Source organism: Canis lupus, chromosome 9, assembly GCF_003254725.2.
Source record: "Canis lupus dingo isolate Sandy chromosome 9, ASM325472v2, whole genome shotgun sequence".
In the NCBI taxonomy this organism is placed as follows: domain Eukaryota; kingdom Metazoa; phylum Chordata; class Mammalia; order Carnivora; family Canidae; genus Canis; species Canis lupus.
The window spans coordinates 31,882,933-31,910,343 of record NC_064251.1 but is presented as its reverse complement, the minus strand read 5'-3'; the positions used below and the strand labels follow the sequence as shown (position 1 = coordinate 31,910,343).

Below are 27,411 nucleotides of genomic sequence, written 5' to 3'. Positions count from 1 at the left end.
TGAATCTTGCAAGAAGTTACTGTGGCCGAGTTCAAAAAGGGTGTTGCCTGTGTTCTTCTCTAGGATTTTGATGGAATCTTGTCTCACATTAAGATCTTTCATCCATTTTGAGTTTATCTTTATATATATGCAAGAGAGTGGTCTAGTTTCATTCTTCTGCATGTGGATGTCCAGTTTTCCCAGCACCATTTATTGAAGAGACTGTCTTTTTTCCAATGGATAGTCTTTCCTCCTTTGTCGAATATTAGTTGGCCATAAAATTGAGGGTCCACTTCTGGATTCTCTATTTTGTTCCATTGATCTATGTGTCTGTTTTTGTGCCAGTACCACACTGTCTTGATGACCACAGCTTTGTAGTCTCTTCTTTATACAAACTGTATTATGTTTCAAATTCAATTGCTTGGGGGCAGCCTGGGTGGCTCAGTGGTATAGCGCCACCTTCAGCCCAGGGCCTGATCCTGGAGACCTGGCATCTAGAGAGTCCCATGTCAGGCTCCCTGCATGGAGCCTGCTGCTCCCTCTGCCTGTGTCTCTGCCTCTGTGTGTGTGTGTGTGTGTGTGTGTGTGTGTGTGTGTGTGTCATGAATAAATAAATAAAATCTTTAAAAAAATAAATAAAATTCAATTTCTTTAAAAAAGCAATTTTACCAGTTAAGAACTAGTTTCAAATAGCTTCAAGGAATCCCATTATAAAGGTGTGCTTTGATGAAGCTGAACCTGTATCACTACGTAACAATAGATTAATGAAAACAACAGGAGAGTGTAAATGACACTGTGCAATATATGAGATATAGGCCAGAAATTCAAATTGCACATGCAATATATATGTTTGTAAGTGTGTTTACCTACTAAATTCAGAAAGTCAATACACATATATTTGGGTATGTTGAGATCTATACCCATGTTTACTTTATTATAGTTAATGAAGGAAAGAATGCTGCCAGCAAATAGCTTTTATTTTGTGCAACCTCAGAGACTAGAAAAGACTCGGAGAGAGGGCTAGATCGGCCTGTTCTCCTTTAGCACTTGTCTATTTTAATAGACCATCCCACTGCCTTTGTGAAAATGCTCTCTAGAGGAACTTCAACAAACATGACAGCTGATGCTCCTGGCCTCAAACATGGAAAGCCTGGGCAAAATATACCAAAAATAGTCTTAAATATATAGTTCAGCTGAAAATAAAGAGTAGATACCAGATTTCAGAAAGGAAAGAGAGAATGAAAGCCAGAGACCCAAGCACACTGGATATCTTTAGAAGGGATTGAATACCCCCCACCTGCCTCCCTGAAGCCTTGTTTCTCATGGGGAAACTTCCTTCCTTTAGACTAATACTCTTGGCCTCAATCATGGACTCCCTCCTTCTCATGAGAAGAGGGGTGATTTAAATGGTTGATGAGTTTAAGAAAAGGAACTACTAGGCATGTCTGGATCAACCCCTTCTGGCCTCTCCGTTCTAGCACCTCTCTATTGTAGAAAATGTGCATTCTCACCTGCCCTAGGTTATATTGTACTGCAGAGTGAAGGCTGTGCTCCTAGAAATGAGACTTTCCCATGCTGTCTGTGTCTGGAGAGCAAGTTTGGTTACAGGCAGAGTGTTTTAATTCTTCTGTTGCCACTGCTTCATTGCAATAAAGGTGAAATGCTCATTTCTGTGGTCAGACTTCCACATCTGTCTAAATGGATTCAGAACATAGGTGGGGAAGAGAGGAATAAGAATTTGGAGCTTCCTAAGTTCCAAACAGACAGAGGCTCCAGCGGCAGGATCTGGGGTTCTGATACTCACACAGGGACTGAAGATGTGGCACTCGGCCACAGGTGGTAGGAGATTGGGTGGGGGGACTGTCATAAAGCATGGATCCCCTTGGGGTGGCTGAGCAGCTCGATCGGTTAAGTGTCCAACTCTTTGTTTCTGTTCAGGTCATGATGTCAGGGTCCTGAGATCAGGCCCTGAGTCAGGCTCCACAGGCTCAGGGTGTGGAGTCTCCTTGAGATTTTCTCACTCCCTCACCTTCTGTCTCTCTCCTCCTCCCTCGCTTCCTCTAAAGAAAATGAAAAATAGAGCTTGTATCCCTCAAGATCTGCTCCTTCCATTCCCAGGAAACCAGAAAGTCCCTGCCTGTACACCACAGAGCCCTCAAGGAAGCTCACGCTCCCTGAAGTCTTAAGTAAAAAGAAATAAAAAGACAACTGTGAGAAACTAAATCCCAAGCATATGCCAGAGATGGGACCTAAATTCGTGTTATCTGTACTGTGTGGGAGCCACAAAGAGATCAATTAACGCCAAATCTGATTCAGGACCATTGAAAACTCTGAGATCCTGCTGGTATCAGAGTTAGGGACACTTTCACAACTAGGACACATGGAATTACCTAGGAGATAACACCCACAGAAGATGCATATACAATAAGTGAGTTACAAAGATCTGAGTAAACATCCCTCCACGTGAGAGAGTTAGCAGATGTGCAAACAGGACTATCAGAACCAAGGAACTACAGTTAACAACAGGCCAATATGAGTAATTTTCAATATGCATTTCTGACATTTAATGAAAGCAAAGAATGTCTAGAGATGGAACACTAAGAAAAAAACGAATTTTAAAAAGAACCTTCTGCAAGTGAAAAATACAATAGTCACTAACATTAGACTATTAAAAGAGAGGTAAAGTTGTACAAGAGAAATAAAAGGATAAGAAGGCGGCTATGACAGAATGCTCTAGAAAGCAACATGGAGGTAGAAACAAAATGGAAAACATGGGGGCACCTGGCTGGCTCAGTCCGAGTAGCATATGACTCCTGTCCTCTGGTTTCTGAGTTCGATCCCCAAGTTGGATATAGAGATTACTTAAATTAAAACTTTAAATAAATTAATTAATTTAATTAAATCACAATGAGGTGGGCAGCCCCGGTAGCACAGCGGTTTAGCGTCGCCTGCAGCCCCGGGCGTGATCCTGGAGACCTGGGATCGAGTCCCACGTCAGGCTCCCTGCATGGAGCCTGCTTCTCCCTCTGCCTGTGTCTCTGCCTCTCTCTCTGTGTCTCTCATGAATAAATAAATAAAATCTTTAAAAAAAAAATCCTCTCTCCCCCTCTCCCTCTGCCCCAAAGATTTCTTAAAAACATAAAATAGCACAAATGATGAAAGAAAAGATGAACTGATCTATAGCAGAAAGCAAAAACTACTGCTCAACTATATACTATAAATAAATCAAAACCCAACACAGATTGGTAGAAGACATTTGTTACACAGATAACAATGGATCAATATTGATTATATACATGGAATTCCTATAAATCATTAAGTAAAACCCACATAATGCAATTGAAAATATGAACAGGGAAAAAAATCCAAATGGCACATAAACACATGTAAAATTGTTTAACATCCATAGTAACTGGGGAGAAGCAAAATAAATCATACCATTTCATTTCTATTAAATTGTCAAAAACTTAAATATTAGATGTTGGTAAATATACAAGGAAATGAAAGCTCACACATAAAATGCTCTAGTTAAAATAAATGGTAGTTTGAAAAACACTTGAAAAGACCTATGAAAATTGAGTATCCACATACTACCTGGTCTAGCTGTTCCACATTGGTGAGTGTATACCTGAGAGAACCACTAGTATTATGTAAAGATACACATTATTCTGGTGGCAAACAATTGGAAACAACAGAAAATATTCACCAAACACAGAATAAATAAATTGTGGTATATTCATCATATAACTTTTGAAGTAAAAAAATAACCTATTTGTATATCATGGATAAAACTTGAAAACACTCTTGAATGAGGAAAGTAAGTTGCAGAAGAATGTACAGAATAAGATACTTTATAGTGTTTAGTCTGAAAACCTCCCAATGTGAATGGGAAAGATTCAGGTTAACTTCAAAAGTAGCTGTATCATCTTAATTCTTTAAAAAATTATGATGCAAATAAGGCACAATATTAACATATATACGAGGTCATGAGTGTTTTATTATTCTCTACACCTTTCTATATATTTGAAATTTGTATAATGTAAAAAAATTAAAGAAATAATTCTAATAGGGATCCCTGGGTGGCGCAGCGGTTTAGCGCCTGCCTTTGGCCCAGGGCGCGATCCTGGAGACCCGGGATCGAATCCCACATCGGGCTCCCGGTGCATGGAGCCTGCTCCTCCCTCTGCCTGTGTCTCTGCCTCTCTCTCTCTCTGTGTGACTATCATAAATAAATAAAAATTAAAAAAAAAAGAAATAATTCTAATAAAGATATAATACTACTTAAAAATAGCAGAAGAAACAGAAAAACACTATTCTGGAATACCATGTAAAATGAATGAATGAATAATCAATGTTCACAAATGCCTAACTTTGCACAGAGAAGAAATATGGATAACTTGCTATGATTGATCAGTATTGGGTGTGTGTGTGTGTGTGTGTGTGTGTGTGTGTGTGTGTGTTTAACTGAGGGACTAAAGTATATCTATCTTTATTTACTAGGAAAAGCTGCCAGGTACCAAGAAACTGAGAAGCGAATGAACTGTATGGTATCATGGATAAAACAAATGGGTAAAGATCACTTCTCACTTTCCACAGTGATGTTTTTCACCGTATAGAACTAATTTGGTCTGTGGATCCCCCAGACAGAGTCGTGGTCACAAAAACTAGCTTTGCAATCAAAAGATCGGGGTCCCAGGCACTTAGAGAACCAGGCAGATCACTTTAATTTTTTAAACTTATTTACCTAACAGTGATATAAAAATACCTATCTCAGAGATTTGCTGACAGGATTACACAAATAATACAAACAAAGGCACTCTGTAATGTGAAAGTGGACCCTTACGGAATGTATTTTCTCAATAGTTATTGCTAAATTCTATAGCTGAGTTGAATTTAATCTGTCTCAGTGGTGGTCCAAATCAGTTTACTTCTTTTCTATTTGACTTCTACTGTTGAATGTTTGCTCCCACTAAAATGCTCAAGAGTTTTGCCTTTCTAGGGCAGTGGAGAAGCAGAGGATGATGACGCTGTTACTGGGCTCCAAAGCTTATAAAATAACAACCTGTAAGTCGCTTAATAATAGCTTAAGCCTGCTGAGTACTCATTATGAGCCAGGAACTATGCTAAGTGTTTTCATTTAATCCTCGCGATACCACTCTGAAATCAGTTCCATTATGATCTCCAGATTTTACATGAAGAAACTAAAGGTTAGATAAATAAAGTAACTTGGCCAAGGACACATGGGTAGGTCAAAGGAAGAGAGTTGATGCTGGTAGCTGGTTCTATTGGGTTCTAGAGCCTACTTTCTCATACCTGCATCACCTACTATCAACATAGTATCTATAGACATGAACAGTGAAAGTAGCTGCGAACTCAATTATATCTGTAAGAGTTTTCACTCTTAAAAGACTTTTTATGAACCATTCTAGCCATAAAACTATATAATTTAATAGAAGAAACGGATTTAAATATTGCCTTTAATTTGTTCTCATTTATGTATTCACATACTCACTTCTTCGATAAATACTGATCATCAGTAAATATTTCTCCAACAAATTAGTACATTAATAGATTAAAGAACAAAATAAAGGCAATATCTGAATCCTCTTAAGTATGAGCTTTTATGCTTCTATGGCCATAACAGCAATTGTAAGGTACAAAATGTGAGATGCAAATTCTCATCCTTAGCTTGCCATCCTCATGAACACACGAACAATTAATTTGAGAAATTATTTTATGTACGTGTGATACATTATCTAGCCCACCACTTTTACTTTATGGAACCAGTACCATACTGTCTTGGTGACTAGAGCTTTATGATATGGCTTGAAGTCTGGAACTGTGATGCCTCCAGCTTTGTTTTTCTCTTTTCAAGATTGCTTGGCTATTCAGGGTCTTCTGTGGCACCCCTTTTATTTTATAAGAGAGAATTAGAACAAGAGAATGAAGGCACAAAGAGACAATACCTTGGATAACCCCCTGGTTATTCAGTTAGCCAAACCATGTTTCCCAGGTCCATATAGACTAAAAGTTCCTAGTCCATTTAGCTTGCTAATATAAGGAAAATAAGACATATATACAGGTGTTAAGAAAGATGAGTTTATAGTTTTGCTTATTGGGACATATACTGTAAGTGAGCTTTTAACTGATAGTTCAGAGATGCCTGGGTGGCTCAATGATTGAGCACCTGACTTTGGCTCAGGGCGTGATCCCGGAGTCCCTCATCGGCTCCCTACATGGAGCCTGCTTCTTCCTCTGCCTCTGTCTCTGCCTCTCTCTCTCTGTGTGTGTCTCTCATGAATAAATAAATAAAATATTTTTTAAAAAAACTGACAGTTCAGAAAACCAGTTGTCTGAATTCTGGAAGAGATCAGAGAATAAAGTCATCAACCTGCTTGCCTCCAGTAAAGGGATTCCAGAGATGAGCTGGAAGTATTGTATTTCTAAATCCCTTCCGCTGCCCTGACTAATCACTGCAGGGGATCCGAGTTCAGCGCTAGGGCATTTCAGACAAAAGTTTAGGGTTTCACTTGGGCTGTGGTCCCCAGACTGCACTCTGACACTCATCGGCATATACACACTTGCTGCCCTTTTCTTTCTGTACACCTGGAGTCCTCTCTCAGAGGGCAGGACTCCAGTCTGGATCAGAAGCTTAGCTGTCTTCTCCGGGAATATAGACCAAGTCCTCCGTGCATTCTGCTGACTTAGGTTAGGCCAGTTCCATCTGGGCAAAGGACTCATTCGGGTCGCCTCTCCTTGCTGCCATCTCCCTACAGTTGTGTGCCCATCACCTCTGTATGGAGGTCTGAAAATTTACACATATTCTGCTCTCTTTCCTTCAAATCCTGTGTACAATTAGTCAACAGTTTTGCTATTTATACTTTGCACATGACTTAGGTTTGTTCCCTTCTTTCTGTCTGCACTGCCTACTGTCACCGAAGCCACCATCGCTGTTCCCCTGCCTGCCCAGTGCACCTTTCAATCAGTCGGTACGAAGTCCACTCCCCCCATGGAGAGACAGCGCTGTATTACAATTCTGTGTCCACTGCTCCTGTCACTCCTTTCCTGACAACCGGCCACTGGCTTCACTTTGTGCAAAACAACATTGAGAGCTCTCACCCTAGCTTACAACATCCTGTAGCATCTCACTGGCCCTTTCTGTGTGCCCTGTCCCCATTGTCCCCATTCTCCCCTCACTGCCCTCCAGCTGGCCATCCCCTAGTGTTTGGGGTCAGGCCACCTGTTCCCCTGGCTTCTGTCTCAGCCTGCCCTCCCCACACTCCTCCCTCATTCCCACCTTTCAGGTATCAGTCAGAACCTTTTTTCCATAGACTCTTCTTCTCCAGCTTCTTTCATGTGCTATCTCGGCCTTTGCTTTTTGTTTTTTCTCCTGTACAAAATTGCTTTCCAGGGGCACCTGGGTGGCTTACTCAGTTGATTTCGGCTCAGGTCATGAGATAGATGGAGCCCCATGTTGGGCTCCCTGCTGGGCATGGAGCCTGCTTAAGATTCTCTCTCTTCCTCTCATTCTGCCCCTCCTTCTTCCCTCTTAAAAAAAAAAAATATTTCCACTTGTGATTGGACCTGCATCCCAGGGGGAGCAGGAGGAAAACAAAAGGTAAACAAATAAATACTAATTCCTTTCTAGCACCGATCTTGATCTGTAATTAGCTGAGTACCTGTCTCCTCCATCAGAGCGCATAAGCTCAACATCTAGACCTGTCCATCCCTCTCACAACCGTGTCCCCAGTTATTAGCCCACACCTGGTATATAAACATCTGTTGAGTGTTAATAGAATGTTGATGTGCATTCTGATATTCATTATTATATAATATACATATATTCAATTATCATATATGTTCATATATTCAATATCAGAATATATACACACATATATATGAATTGTATGTGTACGTATTTTGTTGATTTTCCTATATATGTGTACATATATATGAATGTATATGTATAACCCAACCACCATACTAAATGCTTTTGTTAGTTCCATTAGTTTTTAAGTTGTTCTCAGTTTTCTATATTAACAATCATATTGCCGAGGAAAAAAGGATAAATTCACCATACCTTTTCCAATAGCTATACCAATAATTTTCCATTCTCATGTTATTAAATGGACTGGAACAGTGGTTTCCAGATGCCCAAGGAGACACCTCTGGCTCTATCATGGGAAGGAAGGCAAACTAGCAGCTTAGAGTTCAAGTCCTCCAACCCTGTTTCACAAACAAGAGCTGAGCTTTTGTTGGTTTTCTTTTTTGGAGCTCTGGAAACAAGTTTATGGGGGGAAATTTTAAACTACACCTTTACTGTTCTTGAGCTCTTAATTTTGATTAATCCTCAAAGTTCTGAGGGCACCTACGTGGCTCAGTTGGTTAAGCATCTGCATTTGGCTCAGGTCATGATCCCAGGATCCTGGAATAGAGCCCCACATGGGGCTTCCTGCTCTGCAGGGAGCTTGTGTCTCCCTGCCTCTGCCTCCACCTCCTACTCTCTCTCTCTCTCTCTCTCTCTCTCTCATAAATAAATAAATAAATAAATAAATAAATAAATAAATAAAATCTTAAAAAAAATCCTCAAAGTCCTGTAAATTTTGAAGATTGGCACTTAGTATTAGGGAGAATTCCTTGACTTATATTTCTCTCTGCAATACATATTGTATTTCTCCATTCTTATGGGAAGTTTGATTTGTCTTTTATGTTCAAGAGCTTTGCCTGGTTATGCCTAGGCATATGTTCCATTCAACTTTCAGTGAACCATTCTTACACTTCAAACTTAAATGTTTATTTAGGTGAAACATTTCTTCTTCTGTTGCTTTTATTTTTCTTGTGTTCTCGTGATTCCAATTCCTGTTATGGAATTCCTACTTCACACAAACTACATCTTCCAGACTCCTTAATTTCCTATCTTTTTCTCTCATTATTTTCAATTATTTATTATTTCTTGAGAAATAGTCTTAAGAAAACTCTCAAGTTTATCTTCAGTTTCACTAATCAACTCTTCTCGGTATGAGAGGACATTCATTCCTTTACTGGGAGTTGATCATAGCAAATATATTTCTAATTTTCACCTGGTCTTTCCAGACTTCTGATTTTTTTCTTGTTCATGCTGTCAACTCCTATTTTGGAGATGAAATATCTTCTTAAATTTTATTGAGAAAAAGACTTAAAACCTTTTTAAAATGTTCACTTTATGATAAATATATTTTATATGATAAATTTATTGCTTATGATAAATATATATCTTAATACGATTTAGTAGAAAAGCAGAAGCAGTGCAGGAAATGGAAACAGGCAGTAGAAATATTTGACAATACAGTATATTGAGATCTTGGGCACTGGTATATCATTTCTAGCCCCTAATATTAATTATGAAGCATTATCAATTTTTGCTTTAGCTTCTAACACATCTTCATGGAGAACATGGGGCGTAAGAGTAAAATTTTTAAAAACCCAGCAATCGAAACAGCTGAAATCAGACTGACTGTTTACTTTATAAATACGTAAAGGTATTATGGGACATCTTCCCAATGGAACACTATGTAGCCACTTCATGGGCCATTTTATCGACATGGAAAGAATGTTTGTCATAAACAGTGCTAAAAGCAAGTGTGTAAAAATCACATACAGCATAATCCTATCGTTGTAAGAAAAATAACACACATCTTATGTAGAGAAAATAGAATAAAGATACAGCAAAATGTTGACAGCTCTGTTGAAGGTAGAGTTAACATTTAATTTTTATTTTCTATTTATACTTATCCCTATTTAACTTTTACATCATGAGTAAGTTTTCCTGGTGTTATTAAAAAGGAAATAAGAAGACATCATGATTCTTTAAAATGGTAATTTCTGCATAAGGACTTTCAGTCGCGGGCTAAGGCACATTGTGATCCTTTTGTTCAAGTTAAATTTGCTAATGCAATACAGACCTGCAGTCGGCAGAGGGCGCAGAGGAGTAAGAGAAGGAAGTGAGGTGAAAGCTGGTGTGTATGTAGCTGGTTTTATGGTTTCATAACCTAAAGGTTATTTTGATATTCTTTTCACTCATGTATCCAAGAAAATTCCAAAGGATCATAGACACATAATTGCACTTTGGCAACCCACTTATATTGCGAAATGTCTGGCATTTATGTTATCTGGAGAGTCAAACATGTACTCTGAGTGGGTAAAGGGAATTAAAAATAATGAGTGTCTATTTTATGCCAGGCACTGACGCATACTTTGTATGCTGTAGTCTCCTATGCAAAATGTATTTTGATAAATTTCATCAGACATTGTAGATGGATTAACACAAACCCTTGATAAGGTTTTAATTTTTTCAAAAGTTCACAAAGTCTGGAGATACAAAATCTCACAGCTACAGACCACTTTAAAGCTTATTAAACACTTGCAGCTTTATATTTCATTTTATGCAATATCCTGTGAAATAGATCATGTTTTTAAAGACGAAGAAATGAACAGGTTAAGTGGTTTATGGAATGTGGTGGCAAAGTTAGAGGTTCTCCCCATCGGGTCTGTGAGTCTGGGCATTCTGATTTGACTGTGCTGTTTCTCTAATAATCTAGATATCCTCAGACATAATTAGCACCTTAGCCCCACTGAAGAACCAAATGATATGAGTAATTGTTAATAACAATACAAATCAAAGAATTTTAGTCTCCCCCCCCCCTTTTTTTTAACAGGATTTGACATTATAATACCTATCTCTGGTTCTTGAATTAATTAATTTAGGTTTGGTGGGTTTCAACATACTAATTTAGAGACAGGCATTCAAAATGTGAAAAATAAAATAAATGTGGTGAGATTATGTCCTGTTTTTGTTGTTGTTGTTTTGTTTTTGAGCAACAGTGCTCTTTCTTTTAAGAAAAAATCATGGCTATGGATGATGGTGTTCTTTTTTTTTTCTCCTGTACTAGTTTAGCAAAACCAAAGTTTGAAATCCTATGTCAGTCTCTCTCCACCCACTGGACTGGTTTACTCATCTGAGTCCCCAAGGAAGCACCATTGTTGATCAGCAATGAGCAATCCTAGACTCTCAGGCTGCATCAGGCTGCCAAGTTTCTTAATTAATAAAGCCATTCATGAGCTCTTCAGGTAAACGAATAGACAGGTGCGTTTGTATTGCAAGTTTTCCAAAATTCTTGAATAGAAACATTTTAGTGGCTAATGAGCACTGCACATTTTCTCAACAGCTGGCTTCTTACAAACAAATCCTGGTAATCTGCCCAAGAAGTTTTTAAAGAAAGTTGTAAGAAAGAAAATGGAGGAATAGGATAGAGCTATTTTCAATTTGCATGGAAAAAACTGTCCCTTGGGGGTGAAAAAAATAAACCCCTGTTCACCCCTCTAAACCATGTGCTACTGTAGACATAGATGCACAGAGCTCACTACTTTAAAAACATCTGTCCCTCTTTCAGATGAGACATCCCCAAACCCCGTATTGAAAGGAAATTCATATTTTAAGCCTAAAGAGAGGTTCATGAAGTATAGGAAAAGACAGAAAATAAATATTAGTTGGGATGCATTAAGAAAGCAACAGAATGATTCATATTGACTTTTTGAGATAGTAAGAAACTGCAAAGAAAATAGTAATGAGTGAGTCCCTTAATCTGTTCAGGTTTCACTGTTCCCAAGTTGAAAATGAAAGAGCTAGACTAGATGATTTTCACGCCCCTCCCCCCCACTTGCAGCCTAAAAGATACGAGTCTGGCACTTTCTGACTCATTTGAGTAGATTTTTACAATCTGTCAGTGCTTTTGTAGCCTCCATGTTCAGGGCATGAAATGGTTAATGGAAAGCCCTGGCCAGCTGCTGCTGGAGGGGAGTTGATGGTGGCAGAGTCCACATTTCCCTGCAATGGGGGTCCTTGTCAGCTGAATTCAATCTGGAAACTAATTCCTTCTGCTAAAAGGAGGGAGCGAGATATATAAACCAGCCACAATGCTGGGAGAACACAGAAGCCACAGTGATGGAATGCCCAGAATGTAAAAGGAAGTCATAAAGTAGGTAAACAGAGAGAGAGAGGCCATTCTTGAAGAAAATGAGATAACCAGAGAGGCGTTTCATAGGATGTATTGAAGGGGAAAAAGTCATCCTTCAGAGTGGATGAGTCTCCCTACTAACACTGTGAATTCTGAGCAGTTGCAGATGCGAAACCTGTTTAATTTCCTATCACCGAAAGGTCAACATACCAGGAAGCAGCCATCCCAGCACAAAGCAGAAAAGAGCCAGAACCAAATGAGGGAAACCAGAGTACGGAGATGCTACCTGATTTGTCCACAGTCACAACATTTTAGGCAATAGAGCTGACCCAGATAAGCTAAAATGTAGGTCTTCTAACACCTAGTACCTCAAAGCTTTTCTATGGAAGAAATATGTTTTAACGCCTACTGTGTGCATCAGGTCCTATGCTTTGGCACAGGGGTCAGGATGATAAATTTTGTATAGCCCCTGCACTTGAACTCTCAGACTCCTGGAGGAGATAGACAAGCAAAACAGCGACTTCCCACATAATTTGGTGAGGGCTATATGTAAGTAGAGCAGTGTTTTCAATCAGGAACAATTTGGCCCCCAGGGGACACTTGGCAATGTCCAAAGACATGTTTGGTTTGCCCCTTGGGGGTTGCTACTGGCGTCTAGTGGGTAGAGGCGAGGGAGGCTGCTACACATCTTAAAATGAGCAGGTCAGCTCCTCCACAAAAAAAAAGAAAGAAAAAAAAATCATCCAGCCCCAAAAGTCAAACATGCCCAGCCTAAGAGACCCTGGCTTTGAGCAGGATGGGGACACCATAGAAGGGAACTGAAGCCTACCTAATCTGAAGATGGAGGAGGACTTACCAGTGAAGGGGATACTTGAGGTGGTCAGGAAAGATGAGTACACATCATATTGAGTCTCTAAGAGTAGGAATCAGCAAGTCATGAGGAACATGAAAAAAAAATGTATTGTAGTTGTAATGTATAATATGATCCAAGCTGGAGCTGAGGCTGGAGAGGAAGGAGCCAGCTCATGGTGGGGGGCTTTGTGTGTCACAGTGAGGTTCCAAACTTTCAATGAAGAGAAACCATTGATGGGCTTTATCCAGAGGAGCAGCATGGTTAGGCTCAAATACTCAATGGCTTGTTATATTGGTGTCAAGCAGAGGATCTCAAACTTCATTTGGGACACGTATTTAAAAATGCAGATTCCTGGACCTTTCAAAGACACATACATTCACATACACACACATGCATACCAAATATCCTGAGGCTGTAATGCAATAGGTCTGGGCAGGAACCCAGAAACCTGTATTTTTGACAAGTACCCTGTGCAGTTTTGGTGCCGGAAGTCCAAATCCTTGCTGGTGCACAGAATATACTTGACGGTGATAAGCCTGTGATCCCAGCACAAAGAAAATAAAAAAGGAATGTTAGAAAGAGAGGGATATATAAGGCTATCCTTTTCTCTGGTCTAATCCATAAACGTGAGAATGTGAACTAGGAGCATTAGGAAATCCACTGGGTCAAGGCAAGTCTCCACACTGAAAGGCACAGCTGCTCTTTCTGGATCCTGGGGCGGGAGGTAGAGCTGGGGGTGGGGGAGCAGGGTGGAGAAGCACAAAGGAATTATGCTCTCCGTGTGACACCCTTTTGGCAGCTTCTGGAGAGCCCGGTTGCTTCTACAAAACCTGTCAAAATTCTCTGTCCCAGAGCCTGATTGGTAGAGCGGCTCCTGCTTCCTGTTCCCAGAAAGACTCACCCTTAGGCTTTCCTATGCGTCCAGCAGCTCCTGTGTCTTGTCACATAAAACCGTGAACCCAGGTCTCAGGCTCCAGTCATAGTATGTCAGTGACAGCAGAGTAAGTCTCCCCAAATGGGAAATTCTGACCCCTGCTGCTTGACTTCCAAATTCAATGTACTATTTATCTTGTTATTGATCTCCTTGGACACCCCACACTCCCTACTGCACTGGCTTTGGGTCAGCAAGAGTGGAAATTAGTATGTGATTGCAGCAACCTAGAATTAATTTCTGATTGGAACTGAAGAAAACCTTTGCACTGCGGTCAGCCTCTGAGCCAGATGTCTGTGACTCTCGTCACTGGGAAATAGATGAATATATCCACAGTAAGAGGTCAGTGGCTTTGCTGACAGATGCTGAACCAGGCACTATTATTATTATTTTTTTTTTAAGAAGCTTCCTACAGCTGTTCTGGTAGCTTGGATAGTCATGTTAGCTGTTTCTCCAAGCTGTCTTGTCTAAGTTCTCAGATATTATAAGCCCAAATAGGATTTTTAAAAATAGGATAAAGGGAAAGAATAGTAAAAGATCTACAGACGGGACCCTGAGCTCCAACAGATGGGACTCTGAAAAAGAGGAAAGAAGATTCAAATCCAAATTTCCTGCTCATGGCTGTTTTCATTGCACAACCAGAGCGGAGAGTCAGAGATGTTAATTTTGCTGTGGAAGCCATCCAAAACCTTACCCTGTGACCCCAGGAAAAAAGATCAAGTCAAACTGGAGCTATAAAGAAAGTTTTCCAAACTAAGTTTAATTTAGAAAATAAATACCAAGAAATAAGGGGAGAGAGGTTCTTCTGAGACTTCTGGGCCCATCAAATTGGAAGTCATCCAAAGTTATCAATGGCAGATTTACCAACCAAGTACAAGTGGCCAGTTGTAGTTGAAAGTGAACTTGGGTGCCCCTCAGTATACCAATAGAAGAAACATTGTGTTCTTGTTCTTGGGCCTTGCACTGTCTTGGGCTCATTAGTTTTACCAAGCTTTACAATTGCTTTTACAAAGACAATGATGCCTGTTTCCTGTATAGTTTATTTAAGTAAACAAAAAGGAGACAGCAAGGTACTATCTCCTCTCTGAAGCAAAGCTTTAAAATTTTTATCTAAAGAAAGAAAGCAAGAGATCTGTTCTCTGCATTGTTCCATAAGATAAGCTTATAAGATAAATAGTTCTATTTTGAACGAAGTCCAGCTAGGCAAATGGTTCCCTTTCCCACTACCCACCCACGTTGTGGATATCAGATTGTAAGTGGATAAAAATGTTTTCAAACAGTTTCTTGAGCTGGCCCTACTCTCAATCAGTGGGCCACTATGTAGTTTCTATGGGAAGGTGATTGCGTGTTTCTTCTGGCAAAATAATCATTTCAAAACCCAAGAGTTTATTTTGGACTAAGTATAAACTCCTTGTGAGTAACAGAAAGTGTGCACATCAACTGAACACAGAGACAATATTGCTTGGGATTAAAAGGTAAAATCTGGAGTCAAACAGGCCTTGATTCTAACCCTGGACTCTACCATTTTCCAAATGGTGACTTCCCAAGGCGAGTCTCTTAATCTCTTCTTTTGTATGATGGGACTATTTCTAGCATCTACCTCCTGGATTATTTGTGAGTATTAAATGAAATAATAAATCCATAAAAGGTATATAGTATAAAGTAAGTGTTCAGTAAATACTTATGTTTATTATTAGGTGAAGTCTGTGGCTGGATCAACATGGTACCTACCATCCAAAGAATATTGAAAAAAATTCCAGTAGTACTTGAATAATTAAAGTGCTTAACACTAAATATCTGATCAATTTGAAATAATCCATTTGAATAATGTTCTGAGTTTCTAAGTCTATATCTGATTTCACTGTACCATCATTTATTTATTTGTTCATTTATTTGGCAAAGATTTTTGAGCACACACAATTGCTGATACTATCCTTGAGGATGTAGGAGACTTTCCAGTCAACATGATCCTGGTAAACCCCAATATGAAAGCTTGCTTACATTGCATGAGGACCAAACATGACATTTCTAAAGAAATCTACAGGGGAGGGAAGCCTGGGTGGCTCAGAGGTTTAGCACAGCCTTCAGCCCAGGGCGTGATCTCAGAGTCCCAGGATCTAGTCCCACGTTGGGCTCCCTGCATGGAGCCTGCTTCCCCCTCTGCCTGTGTCTCTGCCTCTCTCTCTGTGTGTTTCTCATGAGTAAATAAATAAAATCTTAAAAAAAAAAAAAAAAGGAAAAGGAAAAGAAAAGAAATCCACAGGGGACTTGGACTACTTTTTTTTTTTTTTTTAAGCATTGGCTCAGGGGGAACATAAAATTAGTTCTTGGAAAGACAAAGGCTGTTCTCCACCTGTGATATGGGAATATTGGAACTTACTTATATACTCTTCTATATGAGTAGTCTCTTGCTTGGAGTAACGATCAATGCAGGAGAAAACACTTTCATTCCCGGAAGACATCTATGGGGTGCTTTTCTATGTTGCACATTTGTTTATGGCCTTGTTTTCACAAAGTTTAAAATTGAACTTTAAAATTGAATCAATATATTCTTTACATACAGTCAGTATAACCAAAAGCTCGATTGAAATTCTTAAAATATTGACTCTCTTGTTCTATGAAAAAAGTTAGCAATGTCAAGTCATCTGTGTATATGGTATACATGTCAACAATTGTGTGTATATGTATGGAATGAAGTAAATTACAAATTCTCTCATAATTTTAGAGGAGAATTTACCTGTTAGCTCATAAGGACCTTATTTGGCAAATCAGACAATAGTTCATGAATTAGTAGGCCAGCAATAATGCCACTTTCTCCAGCATTTGCCTCTCCACTGGAGGAGTGGCCAGCTATGCTAACAAAATTAAGCATACATTCTCTACCCTATACCTGTTCCGTTCCTTATCCTGGCCTTCTATTTCTTTTTTTTTTTAAGATTTTATTTATTTATTTAAGAGAGAGAGAGAGATCACATGAGAGAGTGGCAGAGGGAGAGGGAGACACAGGCTCCCAACTGAGCAGGGAGCTTGACACAGAACTCGATCCCATGACCCTGGGATCATTACCTGAGCTAAAGGCAGACTCTTAGCCAACTGAGCCACCCAGGCTCCCTTTGGCCTTCTATTTCTGATGACAGTATTGCCAAGCAATTTATTACGTAGGCCTTAAAACCTTACAATTCCCTCTCCCTTGACAATCTCCCCTACAGAAAATTCATTGTCAAGTTCTGCTGACTCTGCCAATTATAGTGTCTTCAGACCTGCACACATTTCCTAATATCAGGCCCCTAGCACTTTCACCTGGACAGTCACAGGGGTTTCCTAACTAGTGTCCCAGTCATCTTCTCTGGCTTCCTGGTTTTTATTTTCCACATTGCATCTCACACTCTCATGCCAGGCTACTTGTGATCATGCAGAGAGCTAACCATGCCATTCTTCTCAAAAAAACACATTGTTCTCAGGATACAGTCCCAACTTGACATTGAGGCAATAATCCCACCATAAACCCTCTCCAGTCTTATTTGGAATGCTCTCTGTCTGTCCCACACATTCTACAAATCATCCACACAGGCTACTCAGAGCTCTCTGTAGAAGATTCATACTTTTCTGAACTATGTTCATATGCATCCTTCCACCTAGAATCACCTTGTCTCCTTCCCCACTTATAATACTCTCAGTGTCTGCCTACCATCAAGCTTTCCCTCTCACCTACACCAGACTGACTTAATTTTCCCTGGACTCCCCATAGCAGGTTGTTATTCCCTCTAGTAAGATGATTACTCACGTAGGTTGTCCTGTGGCTTTCCTGTCCTGGACTATGAGTTCCCTGAGAGCAGACACCATACTTTGTATTCTGGTTTGTGTCTTCTCAACTAGAGCATTAAGCAAATCCCTGGCACCTGAAAAGAACATAGTGGAACTTAAATGTTCATGAAAGCATGGTGGCCTGGGTGACTTCTGAAATGTCCCTACTGCCATGGCATCTAGCACAAACTCCACTGGTACCAGGCCTATGTCTCAAACCTTCCCAAACCTGCTTAGTAACATAGCTCGATTTCAAAACCCAGATGCATATGAGGCAACACACATGGTTTCATCATCCTAGAAGCAATAGGTGCCCCTTCTCAAAATCCTTTCCCAAAACTAAATCTGGTGAGACTATGTCTTCCCAAACCCAAGAAAATGGGACTTCCTCTAATTTTAGGAAGAAGGACTCCTGGGTGGCTCAGCAGTTGAGCGTCTGCCTTCAGCTCAGGGTGTGATCCCAGGATCTGGGATCAAGTCCACATCAGGCTCCCTGCGGGGGGTGGGGGGGGCTGCTCCTCCCTCTGCCTGTGTCTCTGCCTCTCTCTTTCTCTGTGTCTCTCATGAATAAATAAATACATCTTTTTAAAAATAAAAAAGTTAAAAAAATAAATAAATAAAAAAGTTAGGAATAGACATGCAACCTAATAAATAATACCAAGCAACAGAGTTCTCATAGCACAACATGGGAGAAAGCAGCACTTGGGCTTGAATCCTGGCTTTGCCTCTCTCCCTAGTAGTAGATCCTGGGCAAGTACTTAACCTTTCTGAGTTTCAGTTTCTACATCAATGAAATGAAAATATGAATACCTGAGATTGGGTCTGTGTTCTGGGTGGTGCACACTAGACACTATTAACATGCTCCTCCCCTCTTCACTGAGAGTGTTGTATGGGGCAGCTCAGAATGAAGGTGTCCAGGCTCTGGCCTTAAACCTGGGAACAGTGATTCCTGAACCTCTGCTTCTATCTCCATTTTTCCTTTCTATACTCACATGGATTTAATGAGTTGTTGGTAGCTGGAAATGGACAAAAACTACTCATGAGAATCTACCTGATGTCCCTCTTGGCCATATCTAGGGAACTTAAAATCTATGGTTTCAACTGCAGCTTTCATTATCTGGGAGAGGGCCAGCCTTGATGCTGGGTCATTCTAAGACCATCACAGCAGAACTGAGAGATGGCTAATCAGGTTGGAAGGTGTATCTTGCTCTATGAATATGGAACAAAAGAAGCTAACTGACCCTCACAGGATATCGTAGAGTCATCATTTTTAGAAAATTCTACCTGCTGCAGGGTGGTTTCAAATTCCCAACACTAGACTGATGTTGAAACTTAGAAAATATGCATGATCAGGAACGGATTGGGTCACACATTGAGCACCCCAATTATTTAATGGACAAGACAAGCGACATTTGTCACCAGAGACTAGGGGGAGATTGTTTCTATAAAAGCAATTCTGTAAAAAGGTGTAGTAAGACACCATACTATCAAATTTCAAAAGGAGTGGCAAAGAAATGAGCTCCTTCTTGTCCCTTTCCTTTCCTCCCCTGAGTAAAGGACAAGTATGGTGGGTTTTCTACAAGCCCCTGAATACACGACCCACAGTCTGCTAGGGAAGGCTGACCTGAGTGGTATGTACCTGCTTGGGAAAATGTCAGCTCAATTTGCTATAACTCTTTACCTTTGAGATTCCTCATCTTAGGGCTCCAAAGAATGATATAAATAAATATAAAGGATTATGCAAGATATATAGGGATCTATCAGGAGCACAGCAGTTTCAACATATATTCGGGTTTTGAAACAAGAAAATCAATTCTCATCTGAGGCTGGAGTACCCATTAGCTCTTGTTGAAGTGAGAGATGATTTACTCAGCCCTCCCTAAGGTTCCACTGTGTCATTTGATTTTAGCAACTCTGTTTTTTTTATGTTAATTTGATCTTTCATAGTAACTCAGAACAAAATGGGTAAGAGAAAAATGACCAGGACGTGTATCTAAAAGATGTATGCTTTCCTTTCTATACTCACATGGACTTAACGAGTTTCTGGTAGCTGGAAATTGATCAGCAAATAACAAAATATATATTTATATCTAAGACATACCCATTGCTCTCCTTGGTGCTATCAGATCTCTCTAATGTCCTAGACCTCAAAGAAAAGTGCCTAGGGTTGGGGAGTGGTGTGGGGAAAGCAGTAAAAACATGACGTGTTATCCAAAATGAACACACCAGCACAGATCACTTTCCAAAATGTTAGTGATTTCAGAAGATAAATGCAGACACACCCTTAAAAGAAGCATTGGAAAAGAGAAAAACTGGCCAGTTTCCCGAATCTCACTGAATCCAATTGGACTGGGTGATGACCCAGATCAAAGGCATGCAGTGATTGGACAGAGTGCCGGAAGGAACTGGCATCTTCACAGCTGCTGGAAATTAGCCAACTCAACCACACCAAGCAAAAGCAAACTGAAAGTAAATATGGGCGAGTAATTGAATACACATGGAGGTGCTCTCTCTTCACAAAATGCGAAGTTTGTGCGTTCCCAAAGGAGAAATACCCAGGTCTTCAGCAGCATAAAGTCAATGGCAAAATCAAAATGCCTCCCCCCTTTTTCCAGACCAGAGACTGAACCTTGGCTTGTATCGAAGAGAAAGGGGCAAAATGTCCTCTTGGTTATCACCATCTTCCCTGCCCTCCTCTACTTCTGCATCCCCTGCACCTAAATCACTTTGTTTCCAATCTAATTTCTGAATGAAGTAAGATTTTTCAAATTTGGGGAAATTCTCCCCAGAAGAACAAGCTCTGCTATTTATGATGCCTTTGGTGGAAATATTATATGTTGCAGGGTGGTTTCAATTTCCCAGCATCAGACTGATGTTGAAGCCTGGAAATTATATGCTGATTAGGAGTTCAGTTCCTCAGAGATGTGATTTTCCAGAATACCGTTGTTTCCATGGTGCTTTGCCATCCTCTGATGAAAAGTGCTGATAAGATCACCACTGGGACTTCAGGGAAATGGTCCACATAAGGAATCACAAGCCATTTTCACCATGAATCCTCCTCTTCAATTGCTCCTCTTTTTACTTGCATGTTAGGACAAAAGAGATTAATTTACACCCCACTACCCATGCCCACATACCTCCCAAAAACCTGCCTGGAAGTACAGAACAAGGATGACAAATTCTTTTCTGTAGGTTCACAGTAGGAACAGAGGACTACCAGGATGAGGGCTTGGGTAGGGAAAATCTTGAAAATGGAAGCCTGAATGAGGCTATAAAGAGAGTAAAACAAAGTAGGACATTCTTTTCAAACTTGATTCCCTTTTTAAAAATACAGATTACATTCTCATAGAGGGAAACAGAACAAAATGCAGCAGCGCTTAAAGGATTTCCTCTCTCCAAGTTTTTCTCCGGTCCCTTAATTGTGTTCAAGCCTTGTTGAGTACTTTGTTTACGGTCCCTAGTGTGGTGATTTGCATCCCCCCTCTTTGGGTTGCTGTTGGCCGAGCTGGCAGCTGTCTCAGTCCGATTCTGTCTGGGAAAGGTAAGAATCTTTGCCTTGCTTTGTGAAAGATCTGGGAGAGAAATGTTGAATGCCTACAGAGGGGTAGTGTGGGGTGGGGGTGGGGGGGCACCGATTTAATTCACTCACTGGAAGCTTTCTGAAAAGTTTTCCAAACTTAAAAGAATCCTCTGGAGCCATGTGTTTAAAAAAGAACCAGAAAGACTTCTTCTCCCTTCTGAAAGGCTTGCAGAAAGAAGACTGGTTGCACTGTGGGTAAGATTTTGCATTTGGGGGCAGGTGTCCCTTAAGGAATTCCCAAGGGAGTTTAATAACGGATAGGCACAAAGTGGAAGAAGGTAAAAAAATATTCAATGACCTCAGGCATTCATCACTAGGAATTCTCCCTGAGTTTCAATTTGAAGAGGTAAAAGTCGGTTATAACCGCATGTGTCCATTGGTATAATAATTGGTGCGTATTCTTCATATACAACTTCTGTTTTATCCCAAAGCTTTCTTCGTCTTTGTATTTATCAATACAAATCATTGGTTGTCTCCTTAGAATCTGGAGATGTGCATCTGCATATCTAGGTATATGCACACTCTTTGTGAAGAAGAATTAGGGTGAATGAGATGCCTGGGGCCAGGAAAGGCTGAAGAATGCTTTGGTGTTACTTGTAATGACAGACTTGCTCCTGTTCCCAGCACACAGATGTACTCACTGTCCCCTATTATAGATTCAGCCAAGTGCTCAATGTGGGAAAAGGGTGCCTCTGCTTTCTCTCTGGCAGAAGTTTGATTTGTGTACCTTTGATTTTGGTAACAGGGGAATATGATGTTCAACAGGGTAAGGTGATACTGAGAGCTGCAGTGGGTTTATTGAATTATTTTGGTGGTGGGAAAGAGACCCCTGCTAGGAGATGGAGAGGAACTCTGCCCAGAGCCCAGAGTTTGCAGGTGGGAGGGATTGATGCTCTTATAAGGAGCGTCCCCAAAGCCTCCAGTGTATGTGGCCAGTGACCATATCATCATCTTCCCAGGGCAATGTCGGCAAGTGCTGAAATGCCCTGGTTCTAAGCATCCCTTATCTTCGACACCAAGTGACAGCATTTCTCCTGGATGATGGCTCTGTCTCTCATACAAGTACAAGAATGGCAGCTAGGAGGACCTCCAGGTACTCATCCTCCTCAGCAAGCTAGTGGGGCTCTCCTGACTTGGTGAAGTCAGGCCTCAGGGACTTTTCAGCTTTTTTTTTTTTTTAATGAAAAAAAGCCCCTTCTCTGGCTTCCATTCTAGAAAAAAAGACTTCTGTTCCTTCTCCCTTTATGACAAAATCATCAAGGTATTTTTTACTAGATGCAGGATGCTTAGAACAGAAGGGAGATGTCTGGGAACATCCGGCACCAATAGTTAAAGCAACCTAACAACCCAAGAGAAAGAAGGGAACAAATCTCTTCCAGGATTTAATTTATGTTTGTAGATTCACTGTATTAATTAAAAAGACGTTATTAAAACTTGTACAGATTAAAATATAGAGGACGGATAACTTTGAGCTACACAGTATAGGGATGAGCTTACAATAGTGTCCTAGTGTTATCTCATTTTTCTCTCAAAAAGGCAACCTGCAGCTTTAAAATTTCAAATAGCTTATCTGTAAAAAAAAAAAAAAAGTATAAACCTGTAAGGCCACATAAGGAACAGGTGGATATAGACCTTTAACTTTATTATTTGAGAGTGTGATGCATCAAGCCACCTATACTTGAATGTTTAAAATATCTTGCTCCTGAAAGTGGGCCGAAGAGCAGCAGCATCAGCCAGGAGCTTGTTACAGACCCACTAAATCAGATTCTACATTTAACAAGCTCTCCACATGATTTATGTGCCCATTAAAGACTGGAGTTCAAACCGAGGGTTTTTTTCTTTCTGTGTGCACTTTGTGAGATTATTTAACCCCTCTGGACCTCATTTAGAAACTATTTCTAAACTCATTTGTAAACTAGTGAGAGTTAATGCTAATGCACACACAATGTACTGTCACATCCATAGTAGGTGCTCTGTAAATGACAGCGATGATGGTAATGAGGATGTTGATGAGAATCTCAGCATTGCCAAAAGTGTCCTCACCTCCTAGCAGGAGTATTAAGTGATCATATTTAAAGCAAGATGATTGGTTTCTCCCTCAACCGTAAGCATTTGCATCTCCAACCCTCATTCCTAAGTGAATTAATCTCAAACAATGGGTAGTTTAAAGCTTCGTGTGGCCCCACACACATATAAAGAAAGAATACTGGGGAAGCCTAGGAACATGGATTTTTGCTAGCTTACCGGCTGAATTCAGCTGCCCCATGACTTCACAGCTGTTCCTGCTGCCCTAGCGTCTGTCCCTCCAGCTCTGTCCCCTCAGCTGGGTCTGCAACGCTGACTCTGGGATTTTCTTATGAAAGTGCCTGATGGGTGGGAGGAAGATCTGGAGGCTAGCTGGGGAAAAAATGAGTAATGCAAAGCCGTCTACTTAGTAAATGCTGCAAGAGAAATAAAAGTAAAAGCTGGTTCCTATCTCTGGGGACTCTAGAATGATTCTGACTTATCATGTCACTGAGCGGAGTTGGGGGAAGCCAAAACTCGAAATCTGCTGGCAAGGAAGAGAACGAAGAAAAAAAAAATGACAGGGAGGGGCAATCCAGTGGGGGAGGAAATAAAAAGAGAGAGAGGGAAAGACAAGCGTCATTTAGGAACAGAGGTAGAGCGAAAGAAGGAACTCCAGGATCTGAAAACTAACCATACAGCACAGTATTTTTCTATCTTTTCTTTTCCCCAGAGGAGATTCTTGTCCTGTCATTTTACTGACAGACGTGCTATTACAGGCTCTTTTCCCAGAAGTTGACCGAAGAAGCTCAAGTGCTGCTGTTTCTTCCCTCCCAATCTGGTGGCTCCTCTGGTAATGGACTGCTTGTCTCTGAGGTATGTGGATGTCCTCTGCGGACAGATCTTCATCTGCAAGTTAGCTTATGCCTCAGCTTTGCGAGGAAGACTTCTTTTTGCTTTCAGACATAACCTCAAATATCCTTTTACTGGCCTAGAAATGATACGAGGTTATCTTTGGACAGCAGTGGTGAATGTTGGTGACTAAAAGTTACACGCAAACAGGCAGTTCTAATATTTACCTTCATTGCACAGAGAGTGATATTTTGATTTGGGCTTGAATTTGTTTTCAGTGGATGCTTAATATGTCCAAAGTATTTATCTCATTAAATAGCCTCAAGAATCTTCCTCTAAATTTCTTCAGTGACTGCAATTGCTCAATTCTTTAGCTGCTACATCGCTTCTCAGGGACAAAAGAGAATGATTTAACATGTCTGAACAGCAGACAAGAGCATTCACTGATTTCTCCTAGGCAGCATTTCAACCAGATGCTCTTGACCAAGAGTTTCAGATTTTGTCCCAAAATGTTCTGGTTCAAAATATTCGGAAAGGTACATCATAGTGAGGGCACGGGAAAATAAAGAGAGTATAAAACTGTACTGAAAATCTAGCCTGCTTATTTTTTTAAAAACGTGTCATGGTCCACATAGTATTAAGATTCCTTGTTGAGTTCAATGGAAAATTTTGAATTGACAGCTAATTACTCTAATAGTTAATCTTATCTTTAAAAATTATATCCAAAAAAAAAATTCTATCCTACAAAACTGAATCTTTCCCCCTTCCTTTTCCTTTTTCAAATGGATTGGAAGATATTGCCACATTTCAAACCACAAATCCTGGTCTTATATTGCCACTGAATTTTTGCTGACCTGCACCCCCACCACGGTCCCAGGATACATGTTGCACTGTTAAATAATTACAATAAAAAGATGTGCTGTCATCTGCTGTAGAAGAACATCATTCATACACTGGCTTCTGGTCTTGTTACTGTTTGGTGGGCAGTGAATGGGTGATTTGGAATGCATGTTATGCTTGCAAACACTGGCAGAGTCGAAGTTGCCGTGAGTTTTGGAACGGATTGTGCAAAGTGTTATTCATAGTGTATTCTCCTCATAAAGGAGGCTGTCTTTGGGATTAGGGTTGAGACTTTCCCGTGTGTTTAGAAGAATGAGAAGCAATAGACAAAGTGGAAAGCCTTGTAAAACATTTGTAGATCGTCAGGGTATATTAAACACTGTAAAGTGCTTCCTGCTTTTTATATCTTCCCCTTTTTTATGGCTATCGCTTTATCTTGCTTTTTGCAAAGAGAATGCAAACAATCAGGAGAAAAAAAAATATGACGGTTGATTTTCACATGCATCTGTGCCTCCTAGAAAAGAACACAGAGGTATTTCCCCAGCTCCTTACTTCTACTTGCAAGGCTCACCGTGATGCATTTCCCTGGTATCTTCTGTCCCTTCCACAGCTTCCACCCTGGAGAGACCCCCCAGGTCTAGTCCGTGAACTCAGCTGGGAAACGTCACTGGTAAAAATGACTGAAGAGCCCATAAAGGAGATCCTGGGAACCCCAAAGTCTTCCAAGCCACTGACAATGGAGAAGAGCCCCACCAGCGAAGTGGTGGTCACCACAGTCCCCTTGGTCAGTGAGATTCAGTTGACGGCTGCTACAGGGGGTGCTGAGCTCTCCTGTTACCGCTGCATCATCCCCTTCGCCGTGGTGGTCCTCATCGCTGGGATAGTAGTCACTGCTGTGGCTTACAGCTTCAATTCCCACGGCTCCATCATCTCCATCTTGGGTCTGGTCCTCCTGTCTTCTGGACTGTTTCTGTTAGCTTCCAGTGCCCTGTGCTGGAAGGTGAGGCAGAGGAGCAAGAAAGCCAAGAGACGGGAGAGTCAGACGGCTCTTGTGGCAAATCAGAGAAGCTTGTTTGCTTAAGACTGAATGAGACCAAATGGGATATGTGGCCTGAAAATCTCCCTCTCACTGTGTCGTCCAATTCACCCAGAACTAGGGTGGGAGAGAATGAACAGTGCATTGCAGCAGACCAGAGGAATGGGGGTGAATTGGGGCGGGGGGTGGGGGGTTCCGTCTTATGAAGAACTTACTTGTGTCTTCTTTATTGACAAACTTAACTCTAAGGGCTATTTCTAAGACTGAAAAATCAACTTTTTCTCAACACTAAACATTTGAGGGGTTGTGGGAGGTGCATGGCATTAGACAAGATTCAGTTCACCTTGGGAAGTAGCCAAGGAAAGATGAGAAACTAGTCAGCTAGTTCTGGCACACCAGCAACCTGCCTCAAAACAAAAACAAAAACAAAAACCCACACTTTTAAGAAGTTGTGTCATAAAAAAAAATATTCTGCCAAGAGTCTAAATCACCTTGGACTTTGCATACTTCTATGAAATTCTGTGATAATATTTTTTAATAAGTTGATTCTCTGGCATCTATTTTTTTGCTTTCCATAACTCATCACCGGTGGTACTTTTCCTTAAAGAATAAACTAATATTTTTTATGTTTTAACATTGGACAGTTTTAGATGAGTCAGAAGTTAAAAGGCAAAAGATGTAGCTACTAAATGGTGGGGGGGGGGGTTAAATTAATATTAAAATAATCCAACCTAGCACTTTTGATGATTTTTATATTGTTTAATGTACATTTCATTCAAAATAATAAATACTTATTGCTGCTGAAATTTCTTAAATGCTTGTTGCTGTTGTAGTTACATTTATTGCAGTTCCAAATTGCTCATCTTCCCTTGCCTCGTTTGCAATGTCTCAATTGTATTTCTCTCCAATGGGCATTTTGCTCCTCTCTAACTTATTCAGATTTTTATTTTTTATTATACATTCTTTCAGGACTTGTGAAGAATACTATTAATTATGTTCACTGTGCTCTAAATGATTTCTATGCCATTAACAATGAGGAAACCAATGCCTGGAGTCAGGAATTTTATAATGTGTTATTAAACATGTATTATCTATTCAATCAGTTGTTAAGTATTTGCTTCACATATTTTCAAGCATCAACTACATGCCAGGCTTTGTATAGATTCTTAGGCTGCTTAAATGAGTTCGTTCTAATACACTGTAAATAAGATCACTGCTTGACTTCTACCCCCAGCTAGGACTCTACCCTAGAACTCTTGTCAGAAATATCCCTAGTCCATGGAGTTTAAACCACATGAAACTAGTACTGGAAGATAGAGAGGCATGAAGCCTTTCTTAAACCTTTGCAATGCAAAGCAAAACAAACCTCAGGTAGCACTTTCAAGAGAAGCATTCTGTCAAGGAATTTAATTAAATATGGCAGGAGCCCTGTGGCACTGACTGCTGCCTGGTGCTCAAGTAGTTTTGTTAAGAGAAGTAAGGCTTTGAAGGTCAGATGGTACAAACCTGGAGTTGTTCATTATAGTAGAGTATACCACA

General features: G+C 40.4%; 1 protein-coding gene and 1 long non-coding RNA gene across 6 annotated transcripts; one reads left to right on the top strand and one right to left on the bottom strand.

Moving 5' to 3' along the window:
* Positions 1-940: 940 nt before the first annotated feature.
* On the bottom strand, positions 941-1,819 carry LOC125755740 (uncharacterized). Its single transcript, XR_007412952.1, has 3 exons — positions 1,784-1,819; positions 1,491-1,673; positions 941-1,129 (listed from the first exon to the last, which is right to left on the bottom strand). It is a non-coding gene; the product is annotated as an uncharacterized LOC125755740 (long non-coding RNA).
* Positions 1,820-20,981: 19,162 nt separating this feature from the next.
* On the top strand, positions 20,982-26,971 carry TMEM100 (transmembrane protein 100). 5 transcript variants are annotated; one of them, XR_007412944.1, is made up of 4 exons: positions 21,085-21,101; positions 22,100-22,233; positions 23,878-24,020; positions 25,447-26,034. XR_007412944.1 is itself a non-coding variant. In XM_025440275.3 (3 exons), the coding sequence occupies exon 3, from the start codon at positions 25,513-25,515 to the stop codon at positions 25,915-25,917; it is 405 nt and encodes a 134-aa protein (XP_025296060.1). In that variant the 5' UTR covers positions 20,982-21,101; positions 23,878-24,020; positions 25,447-25,512; the 3' UTR covers positions 25,918-26,971. The 5 variants fall into 5 exon arrangements, 4 of the variants coding, with proteins under 4 accessions (XP_025296060.1, XP_025296062.1, XP_025296061.1 ...); XM_025440275.3 differs by lacking the exon at positions 22,100-22,233 and having other exon boundaries at positions 20,982-21,101; positions 25,447-26,971; XM_025440277.3 differs by lacking the exons at positions 21,085-21,101; positions 22,100-22,233 and adding an exon at positions 21,213-21,335 and having other exon boundaries at positions 25,447-26,971.
* Positions 26,972-27,411: the final 440 nt, after the last annotated feature.